Source organism: Tupaia chinensis, unplaced genomic scaffold (genome assembly GCF_000334495.1).
Source record: "Tupaia chinensis unplaced genomic scaffold, TupChi_1.0 Scaffold000620_1, whole genome shotgun sequence".
Lineage (NCBI taxonomy): Eukaryota > Metazoa > Chordata > Mammalia > Scandentia > Tupaiidae > Tupaia > Tupaia belangeri.
Genome location: NW_006160140.1, coordinates 2256111 through 2281228, shown reverse-complemented (window position 1 = coordinate 2281228; position 25118 = coordinate 2256111). Strand labels below are relative to the sequence as shown.

Genomic DNA, 25118 nt, shown 5'->3' with positions numbered 1-25118 from the left:
CTCTCTAATTTTCTAGGGAGCGCACGTGTCCTAAAACAAAAAAAAAAAAAAAAAAAAAAAGAAAGAAAGAAACCTCTCCCCAAAAAAGAAAAAAGGTCATGGAAGAATTTGATTCTTAAAATATTTATGAATGTCTCAGTCAGTGCTTCCTTCCGTATTCAACTTTCTGGCTGAATCAAATACATATCCAAATTTGTAATTAGGGGTACATTCTAGACAAATTCAGGCCTAAAACCCCAAGATGCCAAACATTCTAGCTTTGAGGACTAAGTTGCTGCCATTCTATTAGTTATTTTTATGAAGACTAAAAGACAACTATATGTTAATAGGTGTCATTTAAAAATCATGAGCTAAGATTAATGAAATGACTCAGTATAACTCATAAAACTGCTCAACTTTCCTCTAATGTATACCTGCTGATATGAAAGTATAGCAGAAACAGCCAGCCACCCAGTTCACAGTTCTAGGTTACTTACTACGTTGAAGCATCAGGCTTCAAAAGAACTTCTCCAGTGTAGCGAATAGCAACAAAAACGAGCTAACATGATAAAATTTTCTCTAAACTAAGGAGCACATTCCCTTTTATATCACTCTTGTGCAAACCAGTAATCATAGCACATACCACACACTGTTTTGAAATTGTTCATTTAGTTGTTATCTATCCCATTAGAATAAGGGTTAGCTTTCTATTCCAGCCTGCAAGCTAAGAATGATTTGGGCATTTTTAAATGATTGGAAAAAAACTAAAAGAATATTAATATTTTATTATGACTAAAAATCCACATGAAATTCAAACCTCAGTATACAGAACCACACTTATAGTTTACCCATCGCCAGGAGGTGAGGAGTTGCAACAGACCCCATGACCTACAAAGCCTAAATATTTACTGTCTGGCCCCTGGCCAAAAAAGGTGTATTGGAGTATAGCATTCTTGAGAGTCTTTGTCTAATAATCCTGACTTGTTCATGGTATAACCCTTATGCATAGCACTTTATCTGACATGCAGAACTCAAATAACGCTCACTGCAAATGAGAATAGATGACACAGCTTTTCTAATATGATGTCAGTTGATCTATTATAAACCATAGTATCTAGCTACACCTGCGCCTACAGGAAGCTAATGTGTTATCTATTGAATTAAAGAGATGTAAATGCTAATTAAATTCTACTAGCTAACTTATAATTAGCCCAACCACTAGATTATAATGAACACTACAATTACAAAGCACATTGCAGCTATGTCCCTATCCATTATATATTTACCACTTACCTTGTAAGAAAAGATGTTTACATTTAAAAATATCTGTATAGTAACTTACACCTAAAATTAGTTGTAAACATGAATCGAGAGTAACTTACTGGTAATTTTGTTGATTTAAAAACAGAAGGACTGGCGAGAGTTTGTTCATGAAGATTAGAATAATCACTGGGACTTTCAAAAGGATTTAAAACAGGGACTCTTCCTGGAGTTTCCGGTGTTATCTGCATTTTTGATTCTTTGACATCTCCCATAGCACAGAGAAAAAACTAAAAATAAAAATTTAATTATTATATATTATAAAACTACAGAATTCCATAGGTATAATTTTGACAAAATGTATTCAAGAAGCATACACTTCACAAAAGAATTAACACAAAACTTTACACTCTTGGGACTAATTTATAATAGTTTCCAAAATGTCATACCATACATTTTTCCAAGTGATTTACGAAATAACCTTGAAAGCTAGAGAGGTAAGATACTAGTGCGAGCATTTTGCAGAACCAACAAGTTCAGAAAAGATAAGTAGCTTTTAAACAGCTCTCAACCAAGTAAGAATGAGTTCAGGTATACCTTCGAGGCAACTAAATGTTACAGTAGGAACAAAATCCTTTCCCACGAAGAACTTGTATCTACAGTGTTTTATCATCTCTAGTCTATACGACTTTGAACATCCTTCAGATATGCCAGCAATCCCCATCAAACTGCATTTATTAACAAGCAATTCTCTACTAGGTGAGAAAGCTGTGCACAGATCCCATTCTTGAACATTAGTCCTTGACAGAGAAGTACCGCTGGCAGGGGCTAGGAGCCTAACTGCCTACCAGGGCCTCTCCTCAAAACCCCCCCTTTCGCCAAGACCCCCAAGGAATGGAAAGCGAGACTGCATTATTTCCAGTCAGAGGGCCACGACTAGAAAAAACGAAGACTCCACCTATCCAAAGTGGATTGCAGCTGGCTCCCTGGGTGAAGGGCAGAGGTGTCACCCGCAACTCCACGCGATCAGCATTTCTTGGCGCCCCTCTCTTCGGCCCCTACTCCCTCGCTGCCCCTGTTCACTCCGAGGCGAGCGGGCAGAGAGGTCTGGGGCTAGGAAGAGGGAACTCTCCAATTTTAGACCGGAGGAAAGGCCAGGAACAACAAAGAACATACCTACTGCTGTGCCTAAAAAGGAAGCCCCCGACACCAACTCCAGGGTGCTCGGCGGAGACAGGCCGGCGCCCACGACAGGCACAGACTCTTTAACTCCCCGCTTCCGCGCTGTCTTAGGCCAACCAGGGCACGGGACTAGTGGGCGTCCGGCCAATCAGGTCGCCCCGCTGTCCGCGAATCAGCCAATCGCATCGAGGCCGCGTAGTAAATTCGAATGGCAACTCCTCGCTCTAAGTTCCGCGCTGAGTAACGAGGCTCCAAATTCAAATCAACGCAGCCTCACGCCGGCGACGAGCGCGAGGGGCGGAGCCTGCCCGGCGTGAGCGGGGGACGCGCGGTGTGATTGCCCGGGAGAAAGGAAGGCGCTCCAGTTCCGGGTCAGGTCCCTCTCCTGCCTCCGTCGGCCTCGGCCATGGCGAGTAGTGGCGGCGCCGGGGCAGCTGCGGCGGCCGCGGCGGCGAATCTGAATGCGGTGAGGGAGACCATGGACGGTGAGTGCCCGTTGCGCTCCTTTACGTCGCGTCCCCTTCCTAGAGCCGAAGCCATCAGGCGGGGCGGGGCCTGGGAAGGACGTTGGATTCCCTGCCAGCCCCGAGCGGCCTCTTGGAAGATCTTCCATAGGGACCCGCCTGGGCCGCAAGACTGCTGGTCCCATCCCTTGAGAGTTGTTTCTTCGCCCCTGCGCAGTTTGTGGCCGCACGTCGTTTCGGCCGCGCGTCAGCCCGTCGCGCGTGATCCCGCGCCACATCCCGCGCGACCCTTGCTGTCTTAACGTAACGGGCCCCGCGCGCCGCGCCCACCCCAGCATCTCCCGCGCTCGCGCCGTACCCAGCTCCCGCACGCATCCCGTGCGCAGCACCTCGGGAGCCCTAAAGACTAGAAACCCGTGCGGGTGTGTGTGCCAAGTGTGGTCACCGTCGGTTCCTTGTCCCAGGCACTTCAAGTAGGCGCTTTGAAATTAGGCGGGGAATGAGTAAGTCTCCCCTTGGTCGGAATTGCGCGGTTTCGTCCCGAAGTGGTGACGCGCCAGTGTCTCTGGCTGCTAGGTGTGTCCCTGCCTGTTTTCCCGCCCTGAGGGTCACAGTGAAAGCCTGCACACGCACAGTACACGAATAAGCTGTGCCAATTGATACCCCCGTGCTGAGCTTGGACAGCTACTTAAACATCTTTGAGCCTATTTCTTTTCTCCTGTAAAAAAAAATCTCATCTCCCAGGATTATCTGCAGATCAACGTAAGACAACTAAGTAAACGCAAAAGGAGTTCACTTTTTTTTGTATTATGTAAAACGTCATCCAGTAAGCTTTCTTTGTCTCCATTTTTCTCAGTCCACCTGTATAAGTGATGTTAAGTGTTGCCATGAGCAGCCTGCCTCCACATTATCCAGGGAAAACCACATCAGCCTCCATCCCTATTAAAAGATAACCCCATGGAATTTGCATCAGATAGTGTCAGCCTTTCTGCTGTATCTCCTGCACCCTAGGCTCCAGTTCTTACATATACCCTCCATACAGGGGCTTCTGACCAAGTCTGGTTTTTGCCTACACTGGCTGCTGCTTTCCTTGTAAAAGAATTGCTTCAGTATTATCCGAGCCTGTCCGTATAATTTTTTGCTTATCTGATAACCAGTTTTTTCCTGAGAATTTGACTTTTAGCAATAGCCACAGCCATTTTTTCCATTCTTGATGTTTCACAGTGTATGAGGTTTGTTTGGTTGATTTTTTTTAAGAGGTTTTTCATTATAGGGCGCGTGCGCTCACCAGACAGAGAGACAGAAAGCGAGAAATCACCCCCCAGAAGGGATGACCACCCCGCAATCCCTTCTCCATACTCCTCTCGGGATCTTGGGCATGCACGCACACGCATCTGGCGTGGGTTTTAAGCCACCGGGTCCGGACAGGACAGGAACCGCTGTCGACTACGTGGGAGTCCAGCGACATAGCCATTATGCTAACTGCTGGTTCCCTGGTTGGTTTTTTAATTGCCCGAAGGCCTTCACCAGAGAAAGCAACCCTCAATGGGGCATGGTCATGCTGCAGTTATTTTTTCTTCTCATCAGACTTTGGGACGCAAAATCATACGCTAGCCATGTTTGTCAAACCTCTGGGGCCAGGTGTTCTTTTTGTTTGTTTGTTTGTTTTTAAGTATAGGGGAATGTGCTAGCCAGAGACTGGGGGTCAGGGATGAGAAAGCAATCTGTCAGTGGAGATGGCCACACTGCAATCTCCTTTTCCTCCATTCTCCTCTTGGGACAGGAGTTAAGCAGTGATGGACCATGCGGCTCCCAGTGCACAGCATTTAACCACTATGCTAGGGGGCCAGTCCATTAGTTTTATTTTTATAAGTGGATTTATTTACATAGGAATTTATATGTATATAATGTTATCATGTATCTTTCCTTGGAAAGTCAGTGTGTTTAGTTCTTTGTTTGTTTTGGTTTTTTTTGAGAGGTTTTTGCTATAGGGTACGTGTACTCACCAGAAGGACAGAGAGAAAGACAGAAAGGGAGAAACCACTTCTCAGGGGGATGGCCACACTGCAATTCCTTCTCCTCCATTCTCCTCTTAGGATCTTCAGCACGCATGCACACACCCCTGGCGCAAGTTTAAACTACTGAGTCCAGGACTTGAACTGCAGTCAACCACATGGGAGTCCAACAATGTGGCCATTATGCTACCTGCTGGTCCCATGTTTTGTTTTGTTTTGTTTTGTTTTGTTTTGTTTTTTAACAGGTTGGAGAGTGTGAGGCCTCACTTCCAGGAAATTTTCTTATGTTAGCTGCACTTAAGGTTCCTCGTTTATATGGCCATAGGATCCCATTTGAATAGAAAGCTTGAATTTTAATTCTCATGGAATAACCCATGTACACTTGGGAACTAGTAGTTTGTACTGGTTGCATTATCAAAATCTTTTCCTAGAGAACTCAATGTAAAATGAAGATCATAGAGAGTGTAAGAATGTGAAAAAGTGAAGAGAATTTTTTAAGAAAAATATTGCAGAAGCGGATATGTGGAGTTTCATTATATGTATTAAATCAATCATAAGAGCCAATGAGAAGTTTTCAGAACTTTTTGAGTTCAGCTTCTGTCCTCAGTGACAGCATTGGTAACTTTATTTATAATTTATTTTAATTTGACCAGAGAGGGACAGCATAAGAGCGAGAGAGAGAAAGCAAGCAAGCTGCCAGGTCCAGGACTTGAACCACTATCAGCCATGTGTGGGAGTCCAGTGCCACCAACCACCAAGCTACCTACTGGCCCCCAATTTAAACTTTTAATGGATGTCAGTGGTTTGCAGGATTGCAGAATCAGCTAGCAATATAAACATTCACATCTTAGTCCTGAAAGGAAAGAAATTTATTAAAGTTATTCAAATATGGGAGGAAACAGATGAGATTCCTAATTTATCTCAGTAACTTGCTCTGAATAGAACCTGATCTGTCCTGGTCCTGATTTAAGGCCTAAGGCATAAGATCCTCTACTCCATCTTTAGATCCTTAACGTTTCTTTCTGCATCTTTTTAAAACAGACTATTTTTTTTTTTTTTGGCAGAGGTTTTTGCCATAGGGCGCATGCGCTGGCCAGAGAGACAGAAAGCGAGAAATCACCTTCCAGGGGGGATGGCCACGCTGCAATCCCTTCTCCTCTATTCTTTTCTTGGGATCTTGGGCACGCATGCACATGCACCTGGTGTGAGTTTAATTCACCGGCTCTGGGACTCAAACCGTTGTTGACTACATGGGAGTCCAGCGACATAGCCATTACGCTAACTGCTGGTCCTAAAACAGATCTTTTCAACAAATCCCTCTCTTTCAGTGTTTTAGTTGCCTTTTTGGCTTTTTGTTGTTTTGAAATTTAAAATATTCTCTATTGAGAACCTCATACTTCTTGTTTCTTTTTTCTTTTTCTTTTTATTAAGGCCAGAAGGTGCTTGTGTGAGAAAAAGAAGGCATGAGTGTACCCACACTCCCCCAGAGAGACCTGGACATGCCACATTCTTTTCCTGTGCTGTTGGGCCAGCCCCTTAATTTTTATTTCTTTTATTCCTTTTTTTTTTTTTTAATTACCAGAGAGTAGATGTGCTTGCCAGGGAGAGACAGAAGCATGGTGTACTGAGTGGTTATGCAGCAATCTCTTCTCCATTTCTCCATCCTGTTGGGATTTGGGACATGCATGTACATGTACCCAACATGTTTTTCAAGCCACCAGGGCCAGGGCTCCAACTGTGGTGGGCTATGTGAGCTCTGGCTCCCTTAACCACTAGGTTACAGGCTAACCCTGTACTTCTGTTTGGTACTTCTTACCAGAGGCCCCAGTGTAGTACTCCTTTTTATGCATCAGGTAGTCAGCTTAATAAGTACATACTTTATAAGAGTTAAGAGAGTTTGTAGCACTTGATTCCATTTGGCTCGCAGTGCAAGGCATGTCAGTGAAATGGGTGGTCCATGCCACCACCATCAATCCAGTTGCTTACTTGAGAGGGAAACCTGGTTGTCAGTCTTGCTTTCTCTCACCTTTGTTGCCTCCTATTCTTTGCTAAGCCTTTTCAGTTCTTTACCTATCTCAAAGTTAACCACTTGTCTTAATCTCTGTTGTCCATGCTGCCTACCAGGTTTTCACCAAAATTACAATAACAATGGGCTTCTTCACTCCATGTGCTCTTTTTTTAAAAACCCATTTCTGTGAGCAGCCCAGTCTTTTAAAAATGGAAACGTGATCTTGTTAAACTCCCACTTTATATCTTCCAGTAACTTCTTGAAGTTCTTAAATCTTTAATAGGGCTTTACTGGATCATATCTTACACTCATTTACCCCTTAATTAGATTGCTTCACTGAAGCTGTTCAAGTCTGTGAATTTGCCAAGTTCCCTCCAGTGTTGGAACCAGGGCAAAGCTGGTTTTTTTGCTCTAACTCTTCACCCTTCTTCCTACCTCTGCATCCCTCTGCTTGATTTCTATTCACCCTTGAAATCTGAGCTTAATTGTTGTTCCTTCAGACAACTCTTTGCTAAACACTGTGTCCTTCTGAACTTGGTGTGATGTCCTTATACCTCATTTCAGAAGTATGCTGTTCTTTTTCTTTATTTAACGTATTTTTAACAGGAATTAGTTATTTTAAAATCTCTCTCCTGCTTAGACTACAACGTCTGCAAAGATGGAGACCGTATCAATCTTGTTTTCTACTATATTTCAGCAGTAGCATAATAGGCACTAAATACATAAATGTACCAATTACGCAAAGGCCTTTAGAAAATAGTTATTAATTGCAGACAGTTGGTGAAGATAGGAAGTAAAGATCAGTATCAATTTAAAAGGAAAGTGTAAAGGGAGAAATACTAGAATGAAATGGACCTTTAAGACAGCATGGAATTACATGAAGGGAAGAAAAAGAAGCTTAAACAGGATGTGAAGTCAGGAATAAGCACAAAATTTGCAGATAAGGGTTTACCCTGAAGAGAAAAACTGGAGAGAGAAGAGTTTGTCAATACTTAATGGCAACATGATGACGACCATAGAATAGGGTTAGAGTATATGTTCTGGTTGTCTATTGTTGCATGACAAACCACCCCAAATTTAGTGGTATAAAACAACAAAAATTACTTACCTTTCAGAGTGTTTTGTGTCTGAGTAGTACGCTGAATGTCTCATGCATCCTGTTTAGACAATGGCTGGGACTTGAGTCATCTCAAAGCGTTCTTACTCACATATCTACTGGCTGTCATCTGGACTCTCCAGGGGCTGCTGTCTGGAACATGGAGTTTCCTTACACCTGGTGCAGGGTTTTTAAAAAAGGAAGATGTTTTAATAGCCAGAGGGAGACTACATTGCCGTTTATTATTATTTTATTTGATTTTTCAGGTTTTTGCCAAAGGGCACATGAAGTCACCAGAGGAAGACAGAGGGAAAGTGAGAAATTACCCCCCCCTCCAGGGGCGGTAGTTATACTTCTCCTCCATTCTTCTCTTGGGATTTTGTACACTCACATACTCACCCAGCATAACTGTCATTCTGCTGGGTCTGGGACTCAAACCGTGGTCAGCCATGTTGGAATCCAGTGCTTTATCCATCATGCCAGCTGCTGGTGCCACTATTTTACCTTTTTAAAACTAGCCCTAGAAGGCAATACAGTGTCACTGTTGGGAGATAGAGTTTGACATGGACCTGACCTTGAGCATACCTGCAGATTCTTGCTTTGTAAGCCAAAAATAAAAGACCATGAGTATGATGCTCTTTGCTCCAGCTGTTTCTCAGGGCTTTGTTTACAAGGAGCACTCGAGAGATGAGGACACATTCAGCCTCAGATGAAGAGCAGGCTTACTCTTACTGTAAAAGTAAGGATTTCCCAAGTTCAGTTTTCTCAAGCAGGATAGGTAGTCTGTGTAAGTACAGTGTATAACCTCACTATGTATAGGAGAAAGTCTACATGATGGCTGAAGTGTTTAATGAAAAATTATTAGTATGGTTCAACTTTTTTCTTCATTTCAGAAATCTTAGCCAAAAACCTATGTTTTCAGCATGGCAAAGGATAGCTGTGTGAAACCAGCATCATCTTTAATATTAATGTTAAATATTTTTCATATAAAATTGGGAACACATGTTTTCACTGCTTTTTAAAATGCTGATTTTAAGATTTTAGCAAATAATGCCTGACAAAAAAAGAAAACAATTCTTGAAAAGGAGACGAGAGAATGAGCCAAAAGACTTCGAGAGGCTTCAATAGAGTTTGTTAAGGTGACTGGCTATAAAATAAAAATGTTTAACATTAAGTATTAAATATTAATAGTAATTAAATATTTAATGTTAAATGTTTATTTCATGTTTAATAAATCAATTTCATTTAATAAATAAAATATTTAACAGTATATCAACAGTAATTACTGAAAATGTGCAAGAATGATGTAGAATCCATTTATATGCATTTATGAAAGTAGTCAAAAATTAAAGTTAATAAAATTCAATATGGTACATTGAAACTTGCTTATACTTGTTGAAACTTTCTGTTCCAAGCATGTAAATATGGTAGAAAACAATAAGAAAATATAATTATTAGTGTAGCCATCTTCAAAAACATAAAAGGGAAGTCTCCATTGATCAGAAAGAGAGAAGTGCCCCTCTAAAGAAAGGAGCAGATGGGAACCACAGCAGGGGATTGGAAATAGAACCTGGTGAATCATGCTGTTTTGTCTGAGTGAGTCTGGGAGTCAGAGATGTGCCATCTGCCATGGCCAGAGATTGAGAAGCACCATTCATGTATTCTGGGTCTGAAGCCAGGATGCTTTTGTAAGACCTGATCAAGAGGGCTGAGGCCAGGGTAAGATTACTTAACTAAAAATTTTGTCACCAATTCAGGACATGTTAGAGAAATCTGTGGAAGATGAGTTTTCAGCCAAGAATCACAAAGCTACCAAAGGTAGTTGAAACACATAAACAACTAACATGAAAATGAAAAGAGTAGGGGAGAGAGAAAGTAATATAATATTTATTTTTATCAATTTTGTTTCATTTATTTTAATATTCTTTTATTGATTACCATGTGCCAAGTACCATTCTAAGTATGTATTTCAATCCTCACATCAATTTTATGAAATAGATATTATTATCTCCATTTTATGGAATGATGAAGTAAAGACACAGAGAAGTTAATTTGTCTAGTAAGTAACAAAGCTAGAATTTGAGCTCAGGTAATCAGGCTGTATAGATCACACTCTTAATCATTCTCTTTTGCTGCTTTCTATACCTAAAGAAATAGAGGTACTAGAACAGTCCTAAAAGTAATTTAAGACTATAGCCTTCAATAGATAAAGGCAGGAACAACAACCATAAAATAAGTGGTTAGAAACCACCATTTAGATATGAAGCAAGCAAAACTAATTATGGGGGTAGGGTTAGAAATTTTAAAATGCAGTTATTTAAATAAATGTAGCAGATAACATGAATAACAAATTGGATACAGCTGGAGAACAAAGTGTTAATAAATTGGAATATCAAAACAACAATGAAATAGAAGTGCTGTCCACTTCCAGCCAAGATAGTAATAGGGACTGGGTTTATTCTAGTTGAAAACATTGAAAAACCCAGTAAAACATACAGAACAATGATTTTCAAGACACTGGACATCAAATGTTAAAGGACAGTATAGTTCTTGAGAAACAGGAAACAAAGTTATCCCCATAGTTGCTCCAGTTTGCACCCTTCAGAGAGTTTCCAGTATCAGTGTAGCACAGGGTACCTAAGTAGAACCTAGTAGACACCCCACGGTGAGTAGAAAGAGCTGAACAGATGAAGGAGGGCAAGGCAGGTAGAGTTTGCAGGACAGAGTATCTGAGAGGAGAGAGCTGCACAGAGAATTCTGGAGATCTGTAGAAGAGGCCCCCTCAGGTACAGAGCCATGCATTCATATGCACATGTGTGAGGAAAGTATCCAGAAAGCTGGGGAAAGAACTGTCTAAAAATATTAGAGGGACAGTGTATTATATGCACACAGGCTGAGGATGGCACATACCTACTTGTGATAATGGAAAACTTTATAATTCATGAGACATCAGGTAGAGTACTCTGAATTGTCTTGCCTCAGTAATGAGGAATAATTAGTCCTGTGCCAAAGTGGGCTCTGGTATTCCAACAAATCTGAGAAGACCAAAGAGGATTAGACTGTTTCCAGATAACCGTATGTCATTACAGTGCTTAAGAATACTTATATAAAGATAAACATATCCAGCACCTATGAAGGTAAAATTGACATCTGGCATCATCAGAGATTACCAGATATGCAAAGTGGGAAAATATGACCCACGATGGGGAAAATTCAGTTATAAGGTGCCCAAAAATGACACAAATGTTAGAATACACAGACAAAAGGCATTAGACATGTATTCCATATGTTCAGAAAGTATAGCAGAGGTATACAAGATTTTTTTAAAAATTTACAATAGGACGTGTGCTGTAGAAAGTAAGAAAGCACCTCCCTCTCCCCCAAGAGGAATGGCCACACCACATCCCTTCCATTCTCCTATCAGAATTTCGAGGATACACACGTGTATGCCTAGCATGTTTTTCAAGCTTCCAGGTCTGGGACTTGAACCATACCATTAGCTGTGTGAGGTCCACCTGCCTTACCTACCATGTTACCAGGTGGCATGATGAAAATGAATGAATGATATGAAAAATAGGGAAGGTCACATTTTATTGAATCTCATGAATATACAGGTTTTTAGAAGGACTTAGATGTAGATTAACCAGTGACTAAATAATGTTAATTTATCCTTTCCTGCTAAAATATGTAGCTGTTGTGTTAAGTTAGAATTCAAATGGAATTTTTTTTTTTGGAGTTGATAAAAAATGTTAAGGTCATCCAGAGAATAAAAGGGCCTATATAAATGAAAAATGGCAAAGGAATCCTTAACCTATTACACGTATTATAAAGTTAATAATTATAATTATGGCTCTGACACAAGGTAGACACGCAACAAATCAGTAGGTGCTTGGGAGTTTATGATGTGATAAAGGTGGCATGTCAGTTAAGTGTAAAAGGATACATGACTCGAATTAGGACAATAGGCTTATTTCTACAAGGAAAAATTAGATTCCACCTTCTACCCCAATCCAAGGAGTTCAATATTTAAATATTTATGGAAGGGGCAGCAAATAAACTAACTCTCTAAAGAGAATACCAGTGAATATAATTTTTGAATAGGGAATAATTTTCTAAGCATAATGCCAGTGGAAATGATATATAGAACAATAGATAACATACTGGCAATTGACCTAAAAAGTTCTAAAGCACTCTAGGAAATAACTACCATAAAACAAAGTTTTATGGAAAATGGAAACATTGTACTTAAATTCTATAGTGGAAGGGATTCCTGGAAAAATCACTTCAGAAATGGAATCTCCATGTTAGTGCCTCTCAAGTCAAAAACTGATACTGTTATAAATGATAATAAAGTGAAGTACTACAAAAATGAGTTTAAGAAGAAAGCTTTCATTTTTAATATTAAACAGACCTAATTACTCTTTTGAATTGGTAATAAGTTCCTAAACACTTTTAAAGACTTAAATATGTATATTATTGTCTGAGCAGTTTTATTTCTGAGAATTTATCCTAGTAAAATAAAGTTAGTATGTCAGACTTACCACATTATTAGTTCCACGGGGGAAACATGAACCAGCTAAGTCTTAAAATTGAAGAATGTTAAGTAAAGAATGGTGGTTCCAAAGTGAAATGTTTTGGGACCAGCAGTTGGTGTAATGGCCATGTCGCTGGACTCCCATGTAGTCAACCACGGTTCAACTCCCGGACTCGGTGGCTTAAACTTACTCCAGGTACGTATGCGTGAGCGCCCAAGATCCCAAGAGGAGAATGGAGGAGAAGGGATTGCGGCATGGCCACCTCTCCCCTGGGAGGTGGGGGGCTGATTTCTCACTTTCTGTTTCTCTGTCTTTCTGGGGAGTTCACACGCCCTATAGCAAAAACTTCTCAAAAAAAAAAAAGAAATGTTTTAAAACATAACTATTTAAATGGCATTGTAAAAGAATAGCCAGAACTAGGGAACTATTCAGAATAATTCCAATTATGATTGATAAGTGCTAGGTAGCTATTAAATGAGTAGAATATACACCAAGATGTAAAAGGCAGTTGTATGAAAGGGAAGTTGTAAATTTAAGTTTCTAAGTTGAAGAAGATAGCTAACCAAGGGCAAGGCACTATTTATTACATGCTGATTTCTAAATCCTGAGATTGGAAAACCACAGTTACGGTGTGGTAATATATGTATTGAAAACAAAAGGTCAGTCTGCATCTTTTTAAACATTGTCAGCTTTCCTTTTATTCCTTTTTTAAAGTTTTCTTTATGTCTTTTTTCAGTTCTGCTTGAGATTTCAAGAATTTTGAATACTGGCTTAGATATGGAAACTCTGTCTATTTGTGTACGGCTTTGTGAACAAGGAATTAACCCAGAAGCTTTATCATCAGTTATTAAGGAGCTTCGAAAGGCTACCGAAGCACTAAAGGTTAGAGATTTGTATATTAATTCATTCTAAATAAGGATGTTTTCTTTAGAGAATGGTTAATGATGAAGTTATGTGAAAGATCCTGAACAAGGTTAACCTAACTTCCAGCACAGTCTGAAATTCTGAAACAGTTTCTGAGAACCAAGAGTTTAGTGGCATATAGATCATAGAAATTACTACTATCATGAACTCTGTTATTTTTTTTTTAGAAATCTGTTTCTAGAATTTTTTATGTATTGAGTAGAATAGTGTCTACCAGAAAACAAAGGTACGTTATAGTTCCAGACCCTGAGAAATATGACATTATTTGAAGATGATGTCTTTGTGTTTGTAATCAAATTAAGATGAGGTCCTGTCCTAATCCAGTGCTGAATGTCCTTTTAAGACAAGAGAAATTTGGACACAGATATACAGTAAGCCAAGAAAAGCCAATGTTTGTCAATAGCCACAGAAACCGAGAAGAAATAAGAAAGGAGTTTTCCTTAGGGTCTTCAGTTAGAGAACAGTCCAGTTTGCACCTTGATTTTGGATTTCTGGCATCCAGAACTGTGAAAGAATACATTTCTGTTGTCTTAAACTTCCCAGTTTGTGGTACTTTGTCATGGCAGCCTTGGAAATCTAAAGCAGTTTGTAGTAATAATAAGTGAGGTGCTGCCGTAACAACTTAAAAACCTGACAGTATTAGGTTGTCAGGAAAGTCATGACATATTTTTCTGTTTTTCTATGTAAAAATGCATCATGACTATCCTGATAAACCAATAAATTTGAAAATAAGTAATGGATAGAGACTGGAAAGTTTTAACGTGTTTCATAGAAAAACCTAGATTACCTTGATGAGACTATTACTAGAACTGTATGTAAAAGACGATTTTGGCGAGGGCTCAGAAGGAGGGGAGAGCTGTAGGAAGGACTTTCGTTATTTCAGAAAATACAGGTATCATTAGGAACACAATCAATAGAGCTTCTGGTGAAGGTAGAAATGAGAAACATTTATTAAACACTAGGTGAAAGGTGATCCCTGTTAGAAAGTGATAGAACTTGGCCAAATTATGTTCTGTGAGACGGAAAATAGAGCATGGAAGTGCTGAACTTTCATATTTAGCTGAGAAAATTTCTAAGCAAAATGAGGCAGGAGCAGCCTCATGTCTTACTGCTTCAAATAAAATGGGAGAGAAATTTGAAGTTGAGGAAACTGCGGTGTTTAGAGCCCTAACCCTAACCCTAACCTATGTGTAGTTAGTAGGATTCCTTTTCTCTTATTAAAAGAAAAGGAACCATCACTTGATGATTTGAAAACTTTCAGCCTATCTGGATAGCATGCTCTGGAAGTGGGCCAAGAGTGTGACTGGACAGTCTTCTGTGTGTGTGAGGAGATTGGTTATGTGAGAAACTCAGTCAAGCATCTCAGCACTAACTGCCAGTGTAGACTGAAAAGCACTGTTGAGTTACTGGGATTCTAGTTAGAAAACTGGCTGATAGCACTACTCAGCTGTGAGCATGAGTTACTCTTCAAAAGGGTAAAGTGACTCCGAAATGGCTGAGAGACCAGAGGGCTGTGGCTGCCTCCAAGATCCAGAGGGCCACCTTTATTCCAACTCAAATTGTCCATCTTTTAATTGCTAACATTGGGGATAGGAAAATATGTTGTTCCTGCTCTTGCTTGCACATACTCTTCTGATTTAAAATCTCTAGTGATTTTTACTTCTATGTTTATATAGAATAATTCACTGTAAATACTGAAATTTCAAGATAGTCCATATTAAACCTTGACCAACGATAAAAAGTGGCTTCTTTGTTTCCCTTAGCTCTAAGGCAGCTATATAAAACATGTAATTTAACCTATCTTGCAGATTGTTGTTTTCTTTTTTTTTTTTTTTTTTTTGGAGAGGTTTTTTCGCTATAGGGCGCGTGCGCTCGCCAGAGAGACAGAGAGACAGAGAGACAAAGCGAGAAATCACCCCCCCCAGGGGGTATGGTCACGCCACAATTCCTTCTCCATTCTCCTCTCAGGATCTTGAGCACGCACGCACATGCACCTGGCGTGAGTTTTAAGCCACCAAGTCTGGGACACGAACCGCAGTCGACTACATGGGAGTCCAGCGACATAGCCATTACGCTAACTGCTGGTTCCTCAGATTGTTGTTTTCTAATAAATATTCTAGGTTGTTTTGTGCTTGTTAAAAACCTTTTGATTATTGGGACTGCAGCAGGTGGTATGGTGGTTAAGGTGTTATAGATTCCCACATGGGCAACTGTGGTTTGAGTCCTGGACCTGGTGGCTTGCCTTCTTACTTTCCCTTGCTCTCTTTCTCTTTCTCTGGTCAAATTAAAAATTAATAACAATAAATGGAATTAAATAAATTAAAAAAAAACTTTTGGTTATTAAATCTAACACAAAAAGGTAAGCAAATGTATTTACAGAGCAAAAGTTTATCATGTAGAGAATATCCACGCAGTTATCACTGCCAGCATCCTAGAAGCCTCCTTTTCAGTCACTAACCTCTCCTTCCTGCTCTCCTCTGTGGTATCGGCTATCCTGATGATAGACTCCTTCTTTCTTTTGACAGTTCCACTAACTACACATGGGTTAGGTTAGAACTCTAAACACTGCAGTTTAATTTTATTAAAAAAAAAATTTTTTTTAAAGGGATCATTTATTCTCCTTCTAAAGTTTGTTTTTTGCACAAGTGGCACACATCCCAATAGACTCTCACACTGTGATCCCTCCAGCCTTGCTAGCCTGACAGAATCATGGGCACATGTACCCAGGATGTACAGGTCAGCCAGGAAACCTAACCCGCGACCTGCTATATTGATACAGCGTTAACTTAACCACCAAAGCAGGCCCTGTAACATTTTTGAACTCAGTATAAGTAAAATCTTATAACACAATCGTTTCACCAAGTTTTTTCATTTAACATTATTCTGCAAGGTCCTTTTATCTTATCTATAGCTATAATGCATTCCTTTTCACTGTAGTATTGTGTTTCATTCTACCAATATACTATAGTTTATCCTTTCTACTGTGAATACAGATTAGGTGTTTTCCCTGTGTGGGGCTGTGAGCATTATTGTCCATGTCTCCTGATGCATGTATATGTGCATTTCTGTTAGGTACACATCTAGAACTGAAATTGCTGGATCTTGGGTTACATGTATCCTAAATATGAACAGATAATTATGAGATCAACTTTCAAAAAAATAGTGTTCATTTATGCCCACCAGCAGGATAAGGGCATCCCTTGAGCCACATCTTTGCCAGTGCTTGTTGTGAGTCTTGGATTTTACCATTTGGGGTATATATGGGTTTCTCATTTGATTTTATTTGCATTTCTCAGAGTACCAATGCGGTTGAATGCACTTTACATATTTTTTGGCCATCCTCTTTTATGAGGTTTTCAAATCACTAGCCTTTTCTGAGCTATTCTTTTCTTTATTTGTAATACTACTTTGTACATTCTGGATATGAAATGAACCCTTTGTCAGATGTACGTGTAAAGTTTCAAATGTTTTAAATCGACTTTTTAATAGTTTTAAATACTGTGGAAATTTCTTTTTTTGTCAGAGGGTATGTGCACTTGAGAGAGAGTGGGAGAGAGGCAGGAAGGAAACACTCCACCCACCCACCCATAGTGTAGCCTGGTCACAACACAGCCCTTTTTTCCTCCATTTTTTCCATCCTGTTAGGATCCTGGGCACATGCCCATTTTCAAGCCACTAGGGCCAGGATTTGAACCACAGTTAACCATGTGGGATACAGTTCCTATCACTGTTCCTATCACAGGTTAAGTACCTCTGCCCCTGCCCTATGGGGCTGGCCTGGAAATTCCTTTTTTAATTTAACACATATCTATGGCTTTCATAGATCAGAAAGAAAAATAACTGAATAATATAATAAGAATAGCTAATATTGGGACCAGCAGATGGCATAATGGTTACATCACTGGACTCTCGTGTAGCTGACTGCAGTTCGAGTCCCGGACCCAGTGGCCTAATACTCAGGCCAGGCATGTATGCGTGCATGCCCAAAGTCCTGAGAGAAAAATGAGGTACAGTTAAGTGGTTGAGCCAGAATTTGAACTCGTGCTATCTCTCTTCATAATTATTTATTTAAATGTTAGGTCTCCTCCTGCAGTAAAATCTAAAGAAACCTGGGCCAGCTACTTAGGAAAGGATGAAATGGTTATTATTAATAAAAGCAAAGCAGTCATTGGACTTTACCATGGAAACATTCCCTGCCTTAGTATTCCCTCATAACTTGTTAAAAATAAAAAGAGGTATTAGTCTTTTATCAATATGCTTCTGAAGTTCTGGTGGAAGATGTATTCTTTTTTCCACAACTGTAAGAATTTTGTTTTATTCTGCTTGAGTTTGAAAGAAAATAGGTAGGATAGAAAGATAATATTTATGATACCACAGTTGAGTGCCATAAAGGAACCAGAGTCAAATAAGCTTAGCTTAGGCAGGTGACTGACACAAGTGCTTTGGCCTAACCATTATCTTAGGCAAAATACAACCTAAAGTAGAACCTTAGAATAGGAGGTTCAGAAATACCTCCTTAACTTAACTGTTTCAACTTTGAGCATACTAGCTATTTTGCATCCAGTGGACTATAGTGAGATTTGAGTGGCAAAATCAGTAAGTAAAATGAACAGAGTCAGAAAGTGTTAACCATTTGACTAGAAGATCAGTTTGTCACACATATGGAACCTCTTAAAATGTATTTACTGGGGGACCAGCAGTTAGCATAAGGGCTATGTCGCTGGACTCCCATGTAGTCGACCGCAATTCCAGTCCCGGACCCTGTGGCTTAAAACTCCCGCTGGGTGTGTGCGCGTGCGTGCCCAAGATCCCAAGAGGAGAATGGAGGAGAAGGTATTGCGGCGTGGCCACCCCCCCTGGGGGGTGCTTTCTCGCTTTCTGTCTCTCTGTCTCTGTCTGTCTGGTGAGTGCATGGGCCCTATAGCAAAAACCTCTCCAAAAAAAAAAAAAAGTTTTACTGGGAACCAGCAGGTGGTGTAGTGGTTAGGGTGTTGGACTTCCACATGGCTGACCACAGTTCAAGCCCCTGACCTGGCAGCTTGCTTTCAGACTATCTCTATCTTTCTCTCTCTCTCTCTCTCTCTCTCTGGTCAAATTGAAAATAATAGTAACAAAATAAATAATTCCTCATGTCTGGTCAAATTGAAAATAATAATAACAAAATAAATAATTCCTCATCTAAAACCAATATACCAGTATCTCATCAAAACTAGGTAGGAAGGATTTCCTGAAAAGAAGGGGTTTCTAGCCAAGAAGAAATAGTAAGTCAAGACTTTTCTTGTTTTCTTTAAAGTAATTTATGTGATCTGTATAGTTTTTATAAAAAGGATGAAAGCTCATAATGCAAAAATACATCAGGAGACCAGCAAATGGTGTAATGATTACGTTGCTGGACTCCCACATAGCCAACCGCAATTCAAGTCCCAGACTGGGCAGCTTAAAACTCATGCCTGATATGTGTGTCCATGTGCCCAAAATCTCTAGAGGAGAATGGAAGAGAAGGGACTATGGTGTAGTCATTCTCTGGGGAGTGATTTCTTGCTTTCTATCTCTCTGTCTCTTTAGTGAGCACATGCACCCTATAGCAAAAATCTTTTAAAAATATATATCTATATATATCTCAAAATACAAAGAATGACATTTAAAAAGTCACTCACTCTTCCCAAGTGATCATTTTTCCCAAGAAATAACCAGTGATATTTGGTAAACATCATTGCAGATACATTTCATAGATTTTTAAAAATAAAATATTTAATTTTGCTGAGTTAAAAAAGAACTCATCATTTCGTTTCTCTCTGGATTAGTCTTTTCTCCCTTAACTACTGTTAGAATGGGGTGGGAAGCTGGTTGACTCAGCTACTTGAGCCAAGGTGTCTTCCCTGACCACCCCTTTACAGACCTCACAAACGGAAGGTAGTTCTTTGTGTGGTTACTGCTAATGATTTTTTTTTTCTTATAGTTCTTGTTAATTTCTTTTGGTGTAAAAATTAGGCTAAAGAGAAACTGTTCTTAGTACATTCTACAACCTGTACCTAGAATTCCTTGTATTTAGAATTGTATGGTACTTATTGTTACTGTTTTAGATTGTGTAAAATCCGTATCGGCATCATGAAACATAAGGAACAGTTAGTCTGAAACATTGGGGTTTTCTTTTGCTTTTTAGTTAGTTATGTAGAAAATAGTAAATTTTTATTAATTATTTTGCCTTTTACAGATTTATACATTGATATGGCCTAAATCTATTACAGTAAAATAAATTGCTTTTCTCCCCATTTAGAGAAGTTCCTTAACAGCAATAGGCCAATTTATGTGTATCTTATAGCATACTTATAGCTGTTAATTAAGTCCATTTTTATGAATAGTTCTTCACTGAAATAATTTTAATATTATCTTCTGAGTGCTAAAGTTTATGTATAAGCAATCACCTGCATGTTATGATTTAAGAAATTCTAGGTAACCTGCTTGGTTATACCTTCACCTGTTTAGTGTCTTGATACCTTGAGTTATACTATTAGTGATGCAGTCCTATGGACTGAGCCTTGCCCTCCCTCTTGCAAATGTCCTGTACTATTACCAATTACTTAGAATGGGTTTGGATTGCATCCCTCGCCGTGTATGAACATCTAAAATGCAAGGATATTGGTTCTGTAGAATTTGGAATTAGGAAAGAAATAAAGGTTTAGATAAATTCCATGCATCCACCCATTCACTCTTCTACAGAAAATGAACATTTAGAAGAGAAAAGGACTATATACTAAAATTGATTTTAACCAGGACTGATTCTTGCAAATGTTTGAAGTTTTTAATGGCAACCTGTAACTAATCTGTAGGTCACTAAGATGTTACTGGCCTTTCAAATAGAAAATTTCACATTTGTATAAAATGAAAATTATAGCATTGCTTACTTACTTTAAGTGAAGGTACTTGCTGCATTTTCCCCATATTGGAGAAGAATGTCTAAAATTAATATAAAAGTAGAATAGGACAAGAAATACTAAATTGCTTTTGAGTTAAAGTATTTTAGTTTTAAAATATATATATATATAATTTCTAGTCTTCAAATTAGGTAATACTGAGAATGGGACTAGGGAGATAACAACAGATTACCTAAAGGGTATGTTGCTAAAGCTAATATACAGACCTATAAAGACAGAAGTGCGAAATGCTTTAGAATAGGGGAACTTTTTTGAAACTAGGTTTTAATTCTCTTGAGTAGTAAATCCCAGAGGAGGGAAAGGCTAATTTAGAATAAGTCTTTGAGGAGCCAGCAGGTGGCATGGTAGTTAAGGGCTCTGGATTCCCTTGTGGCTGACTGTAGTTCAAGTTCCAGGCCAGGTGGCTTGCTTTCTTGCTTTCTGTCTCTCTTTCTCACTCTCACTCTGTCTCTCTCTGTTAAAATTAAAATAAATAAATTAATTAAATTATTATTTAAAAAAAGATAAGTCCTCAAGCTAAGTATATAGAAAAGCAATATCTTCATTATCTGCACTTGTCCAGTTATTTTAACATACTGGGGTGAAATAGCTCTGAACTTACACTGAACTGAAGGCAGTTTTATTTTTATTTATTTGTTGTTTATTTGTTTATTGTTCATTTGACCAGAAAGAGAAAGTGAAAAGGCAAACTACCAGATCAAGAACTTGAACCACGGTTAGCCATGTGGGAGTCCAGCATCTTAACCACCATATACCTACTGTTCCCTAAAAGCAGGTTTTATTTAGGAAGCAGAAATGTTAATGACTTAAAAGTCTAACATGTATTTCTAAAATTAAACTTATTTTAAAATTCTATCATTTTTATATTGCCATTAAGAAATTATTTTTTTAAGGTGTGCTAAGTCTTTCTAGAAATAACTTATCAAGCCCTTCATTGAGGAATTAATATGGTATCTAGAAGTTTGTTCAGAGTCATCTGGGAAAGTATAGTAATTGTAAGTATATGAAATAGGATTAGCCATTATTCTCTCTTGTTTCTGTTTTCTCCACCTTGCAGCACAAGATCTTTCTCTCTCTTAATCCCCTTTTCTCACCGTAGTAAGATATAGAAACAGACAAAATAATGAGGAGTGTATGAACAGGTTTGCAGTAGGTTAATTTTTCAGGTAGGAGTATATATTTACATGTACTCTTAACTGCTACTTAAGATGATATAATTATTTTCTGCTGTTCGCCTAGCAGTAAGTTCATTTATTTATTTTTTAAAAAAGAATTATTTCATTTATTTGATTTAATTTGTTATTTTTAATTTGACAAGAGAGAGAGAGAGGGAAAGGGAGAAAGCAAGACACCAGGTCCGGGACTTTAACTGTGATCAGCCATGTTAGAGTCCAGCACCTTAACCGCCTTGCCACTTTGCAGCCCCATAAAGTTGAAAAAATAGTCTTGCTATACAGCAAAAGATAAAAACCTCTTCATTGTCTTGATAAAAGTCATTGGATTGTGGAAAAGTTGTTTGTTAATGACAGTACATTACTGACAAATTTATCTTCATAGTATCTCTTTTTCCATGGTTTTATTCTAATGAATCTTACTTTCTTGTTCTAGGCTGCTGAAAATATGACAAGCTGATTTTCTGGAGAAATCCTGATGAGATATGTCAAGCTCTGCAGGAGGATTTGAAGATTGCATTTTAGTCAAGAATGTACAATGAAATTACTGCATGCGGCAGTGTAGAAAAATTTTCCTTTTAAACGAATTACAAAACCATAGCTTTATAAATCAGTGGAAAGTGGCTTACAGAGAGAACTATCAGATGTGTTTACATCACATCTTACTCACTTTCTTTTTTAACAGCCTTAATGCTTTGGCATTGCTATGTTCGTATTTATGTATCCTTATTTATAGCTCTGATAGCTTTAATTTTCCAAGCAGTCTGTCTGTCAGATGTGCACATCTGCTGTGCCTGGCTGAAGTATAGTGGAACCCATCAGTACTGATGTGCAGTAGTTATGACTTGTTGACATTTCCATTATAAACTTTAATTTTGGATTGTTTATGCATAATAGCTGTGGATTTATGTTGTATGGGGCTGAAAGTTGACAGGATTTCAGCCATCATTTGTGAATTTTGATTTAGGTTTCCTTGCGTATATCAGAATCTTGTTTTTAAAAATAAGTGTGTGGAAAACATTTCTTTTAATCTGCTCTCTAACACAGAATATTTACTTTTTTAAACAGTTGTTCGACAGTTAATAGTGTGAGCTGGATCATCATTTTGTATTGATTTGAAATGTAAAACTTTTAGAAACTTATATTTTAGGTCAGCACCATAGCCTAGTGACTAAAGGAACTGCATCCCGTGTGACTGACTGCAGTTCAAATCTCAGCCCTTATGGCTTGAAAAATAGACCAGACATGTGCATGAATGCCCAAATCCTAGCAAGGTGGAGAAATGAAGGAGGAGGGTTTACATCGTGACCACACCCCATAGGGAGTTGCTTTTTTACCTCCTCTCTCTCTCTCTCTCTCTCTCTCTCTCTCTCTCTCTCTCTCTGTTTCTCTTTCTTTTTCTGTCTTTTTCTCTCTGGCTAGTGCATGTGCCCTCTGACAATTAAAAAAAGAAAAAAGAAACTTATATTTTTTATATTTTAAAGGTAATGGTATTGCTTAGCTTAATATTATTTGTAGTTTGGATCATTTAAATCTAATGAGAATATTAGTCAAGAATATTTTTCCTTGTAAGTTTTATACTCTATACGTGAAGGCCTAAAAAAATGTAAAAAGTAAAACATAGCCAACATGCAAAATTCCTTTTTAGTTTTATTACATAAAAGTAACTTGAGCGCTTAACTAATAAATTCTGAGTGGTTATTTAATACATCATTCGGTAGGTGGTATTTAACGTTTTGGGGAGAAATAAGGATTACCAGTCATGAAAGATGAAATAATCAAATTTCTTTATTAGCAGTTATAAGTATGACTTAAATTACTTTGTGTGTCATTATTTTTAACCCGTAGAGTTTTAAGTGATCAAAATGATGATTCAAAAATAAATTCTAGAAAATTTAGGATAGTGTTGATTCTATTCCTGTAACAGAACCTCAGTGGAATTCTTCTGGAAGCCTGTTAGGAATTTGTTTATTTTCTTTTCTTAAAGGTGGTCTCAACATATCATGATCTTCCCGCCTCAGCATCTATGAGTCGCGGAGATTGCAGGCATGTGCTGCCACACCTGCCCCGTAGGTTGGACCAGCAGTTGAACTCAGGCCTCCCATGTGGCTCCAGTGGAGTATAGCATCTTAGCAGTGCACATCACTGCAGCTGGACTATGATTTTATTGTCTCTTACATTGTAGGTCTGGTTAGATGCCATTTAAATAATGGTACAAACATTTACTCTATATAAGCATTATTTTGTTTTTCAGGCAAGGTGAAGTAGTTTTGCTAAGACTTTGTAATATTTGAATAGCAACCTTCTCTACTATTTTTTTTTTAAATCTAAGATTTTGGGATCAGCAGATGGTTACATTGCTGGACTGCACATAGTTGATCGTGGTTCGAGTTCCAGAACCAGCGGCTTAAAACTCACACCAGGCACATGTGTGTGTATGCCCAAAATCTTGAGAGGAGAATGGAGAAGATCATTGTGGCATGGTCATCCCCCCTGGGGTGTGATTTTTCGCTTTCTGTCTCTCTGGCAAGTGCATGCACCCTATAACGAAAATCTCTTACACACACACATGCACACACACACAAAAAAACGAGGATTTTGATTATTTTGACTTTTTAAACATATGACATATTACATAGGAAGGTCTTTCATTGACAGAACATGTTGGAGACAATAGGAATTCGTGATAAGTCATTTGATTCATAATAAACACTGTGAATACTGCGTGTTGTTATTTATGAAATCATAAAGTGACCACTTGTCAAACTACAAAATTTGTATATACTTTTAGTCTATAAAAATGTATCTATTTATAACTTTGTAGATTAAGTTATTTATGTATAAAACAAAGGAAAAATATATTGAGAAGGGATTATGTTTACACAGGACATCTGTAATGTGTCACATTTCTTCAATGTAAACATATATTTTTAATGCATACTTAAGTAATATTTAAGAAACCAAACAGTAATGATACAATTGTGGTGTTGTGCATGTTGTCAGTGACAAAAATAAAGTAATTTTGGTGGTATTGGCATGTACTTTTATTTTTTTTATCACCAACAATATTCCATTTCTACTTTCATACAATGTTTACATATATATATGTTTTTTATCCTATCTTTGACCCTCTACCCTTTCCCCCTCTCCCATTACCCTATCTCTGCTATATACAGTTGTCTTCCAGGGGAGTTATTGAAAATGTGATACATGCAAGTAAAGGGAGAAGGGACACAAGTTTAAAGTTTTCAACAATAGGGAACATAGATTCCATTCAAGGTTGGATCAAGGGTGGTTCTCGTGCGGATCCGCCATTGTAGGTGAGTCTCCATGGAATACAGTTCTAGGAAAGCGGTTCTGATAAGCAGAGATGATTATCAGTTGATGCGGCACAGCAGCCATCTTGTGATTAGCAGGAATGGTGTTGTGGGGCTCTGCAGAGTGAATTATCCTTGGGTATCTGGCTTCCTCAGGAACGGTAGAGTAGTTCCTGTTCTTCCCTGAGGCAATGCAGGGCTGGCAACCATCATCTTCTCACTGTCCATAGG

The 25118-nt window shown here is 38.6% G+C and overlaps 2 protein-coding genes across 3 annotated transcripts in view; one reads left to right on the top strand and one right to left on the bottom strand.

Moving 5' to 3' along the window:
- The window catches only part of BORA (BORA aurora kinase A activator), a 32140-nt gene extending 29478 nt beyond the window's left edge, over window positions 1–2662 (bottom strand). The window contains exons 1-2 of one of the 2 annotated variants that reach the window (XM_014591788.2): window positions 2416–2662; window positions 1362–1529 (exon numbers count right to left, since the gene is read on the bottom strand). In XM_014591788.2, coding sequence (XP_014447274.1) covers window positions 1362–1514 — 153 coding nt within the window. In that variant the 5' untranslated portion in view covers window positions 1515–1529; window positions 2416–2662. Of the gene's footprint in view, window positions 1–1361; window positions 1530–2197; window positions 2229–2415 lie in introns of those variants that run through there. The other variant, XM_014591789.2, reaches the window with a different exon arrangement.
- A 31-nt stretch (window positions 2663–2693) lies between these two features.
- On the top strand, window positions 2694–22130 carry MZT1 (mitotic spindle organizing protein 1). The gene is made up of 3 exons (XM_006158994.3): window positions 2694–2906; window positions 13276–13421; window positions 22007–22130. Exons 1-3 carry the CDS (start codon window positions 2828–2830, stop codon window positions 22028–22030), a joined length of 249 nt encoding a protein of 82 aa, XP_006159056.1. The 5' UTR covers window positions 2694–2827; the 3' UTR covers window positions 22031–22130.
- The last annotated feature ends 2988 nt before the right edge of the window (window positions 22131–25118 follow it).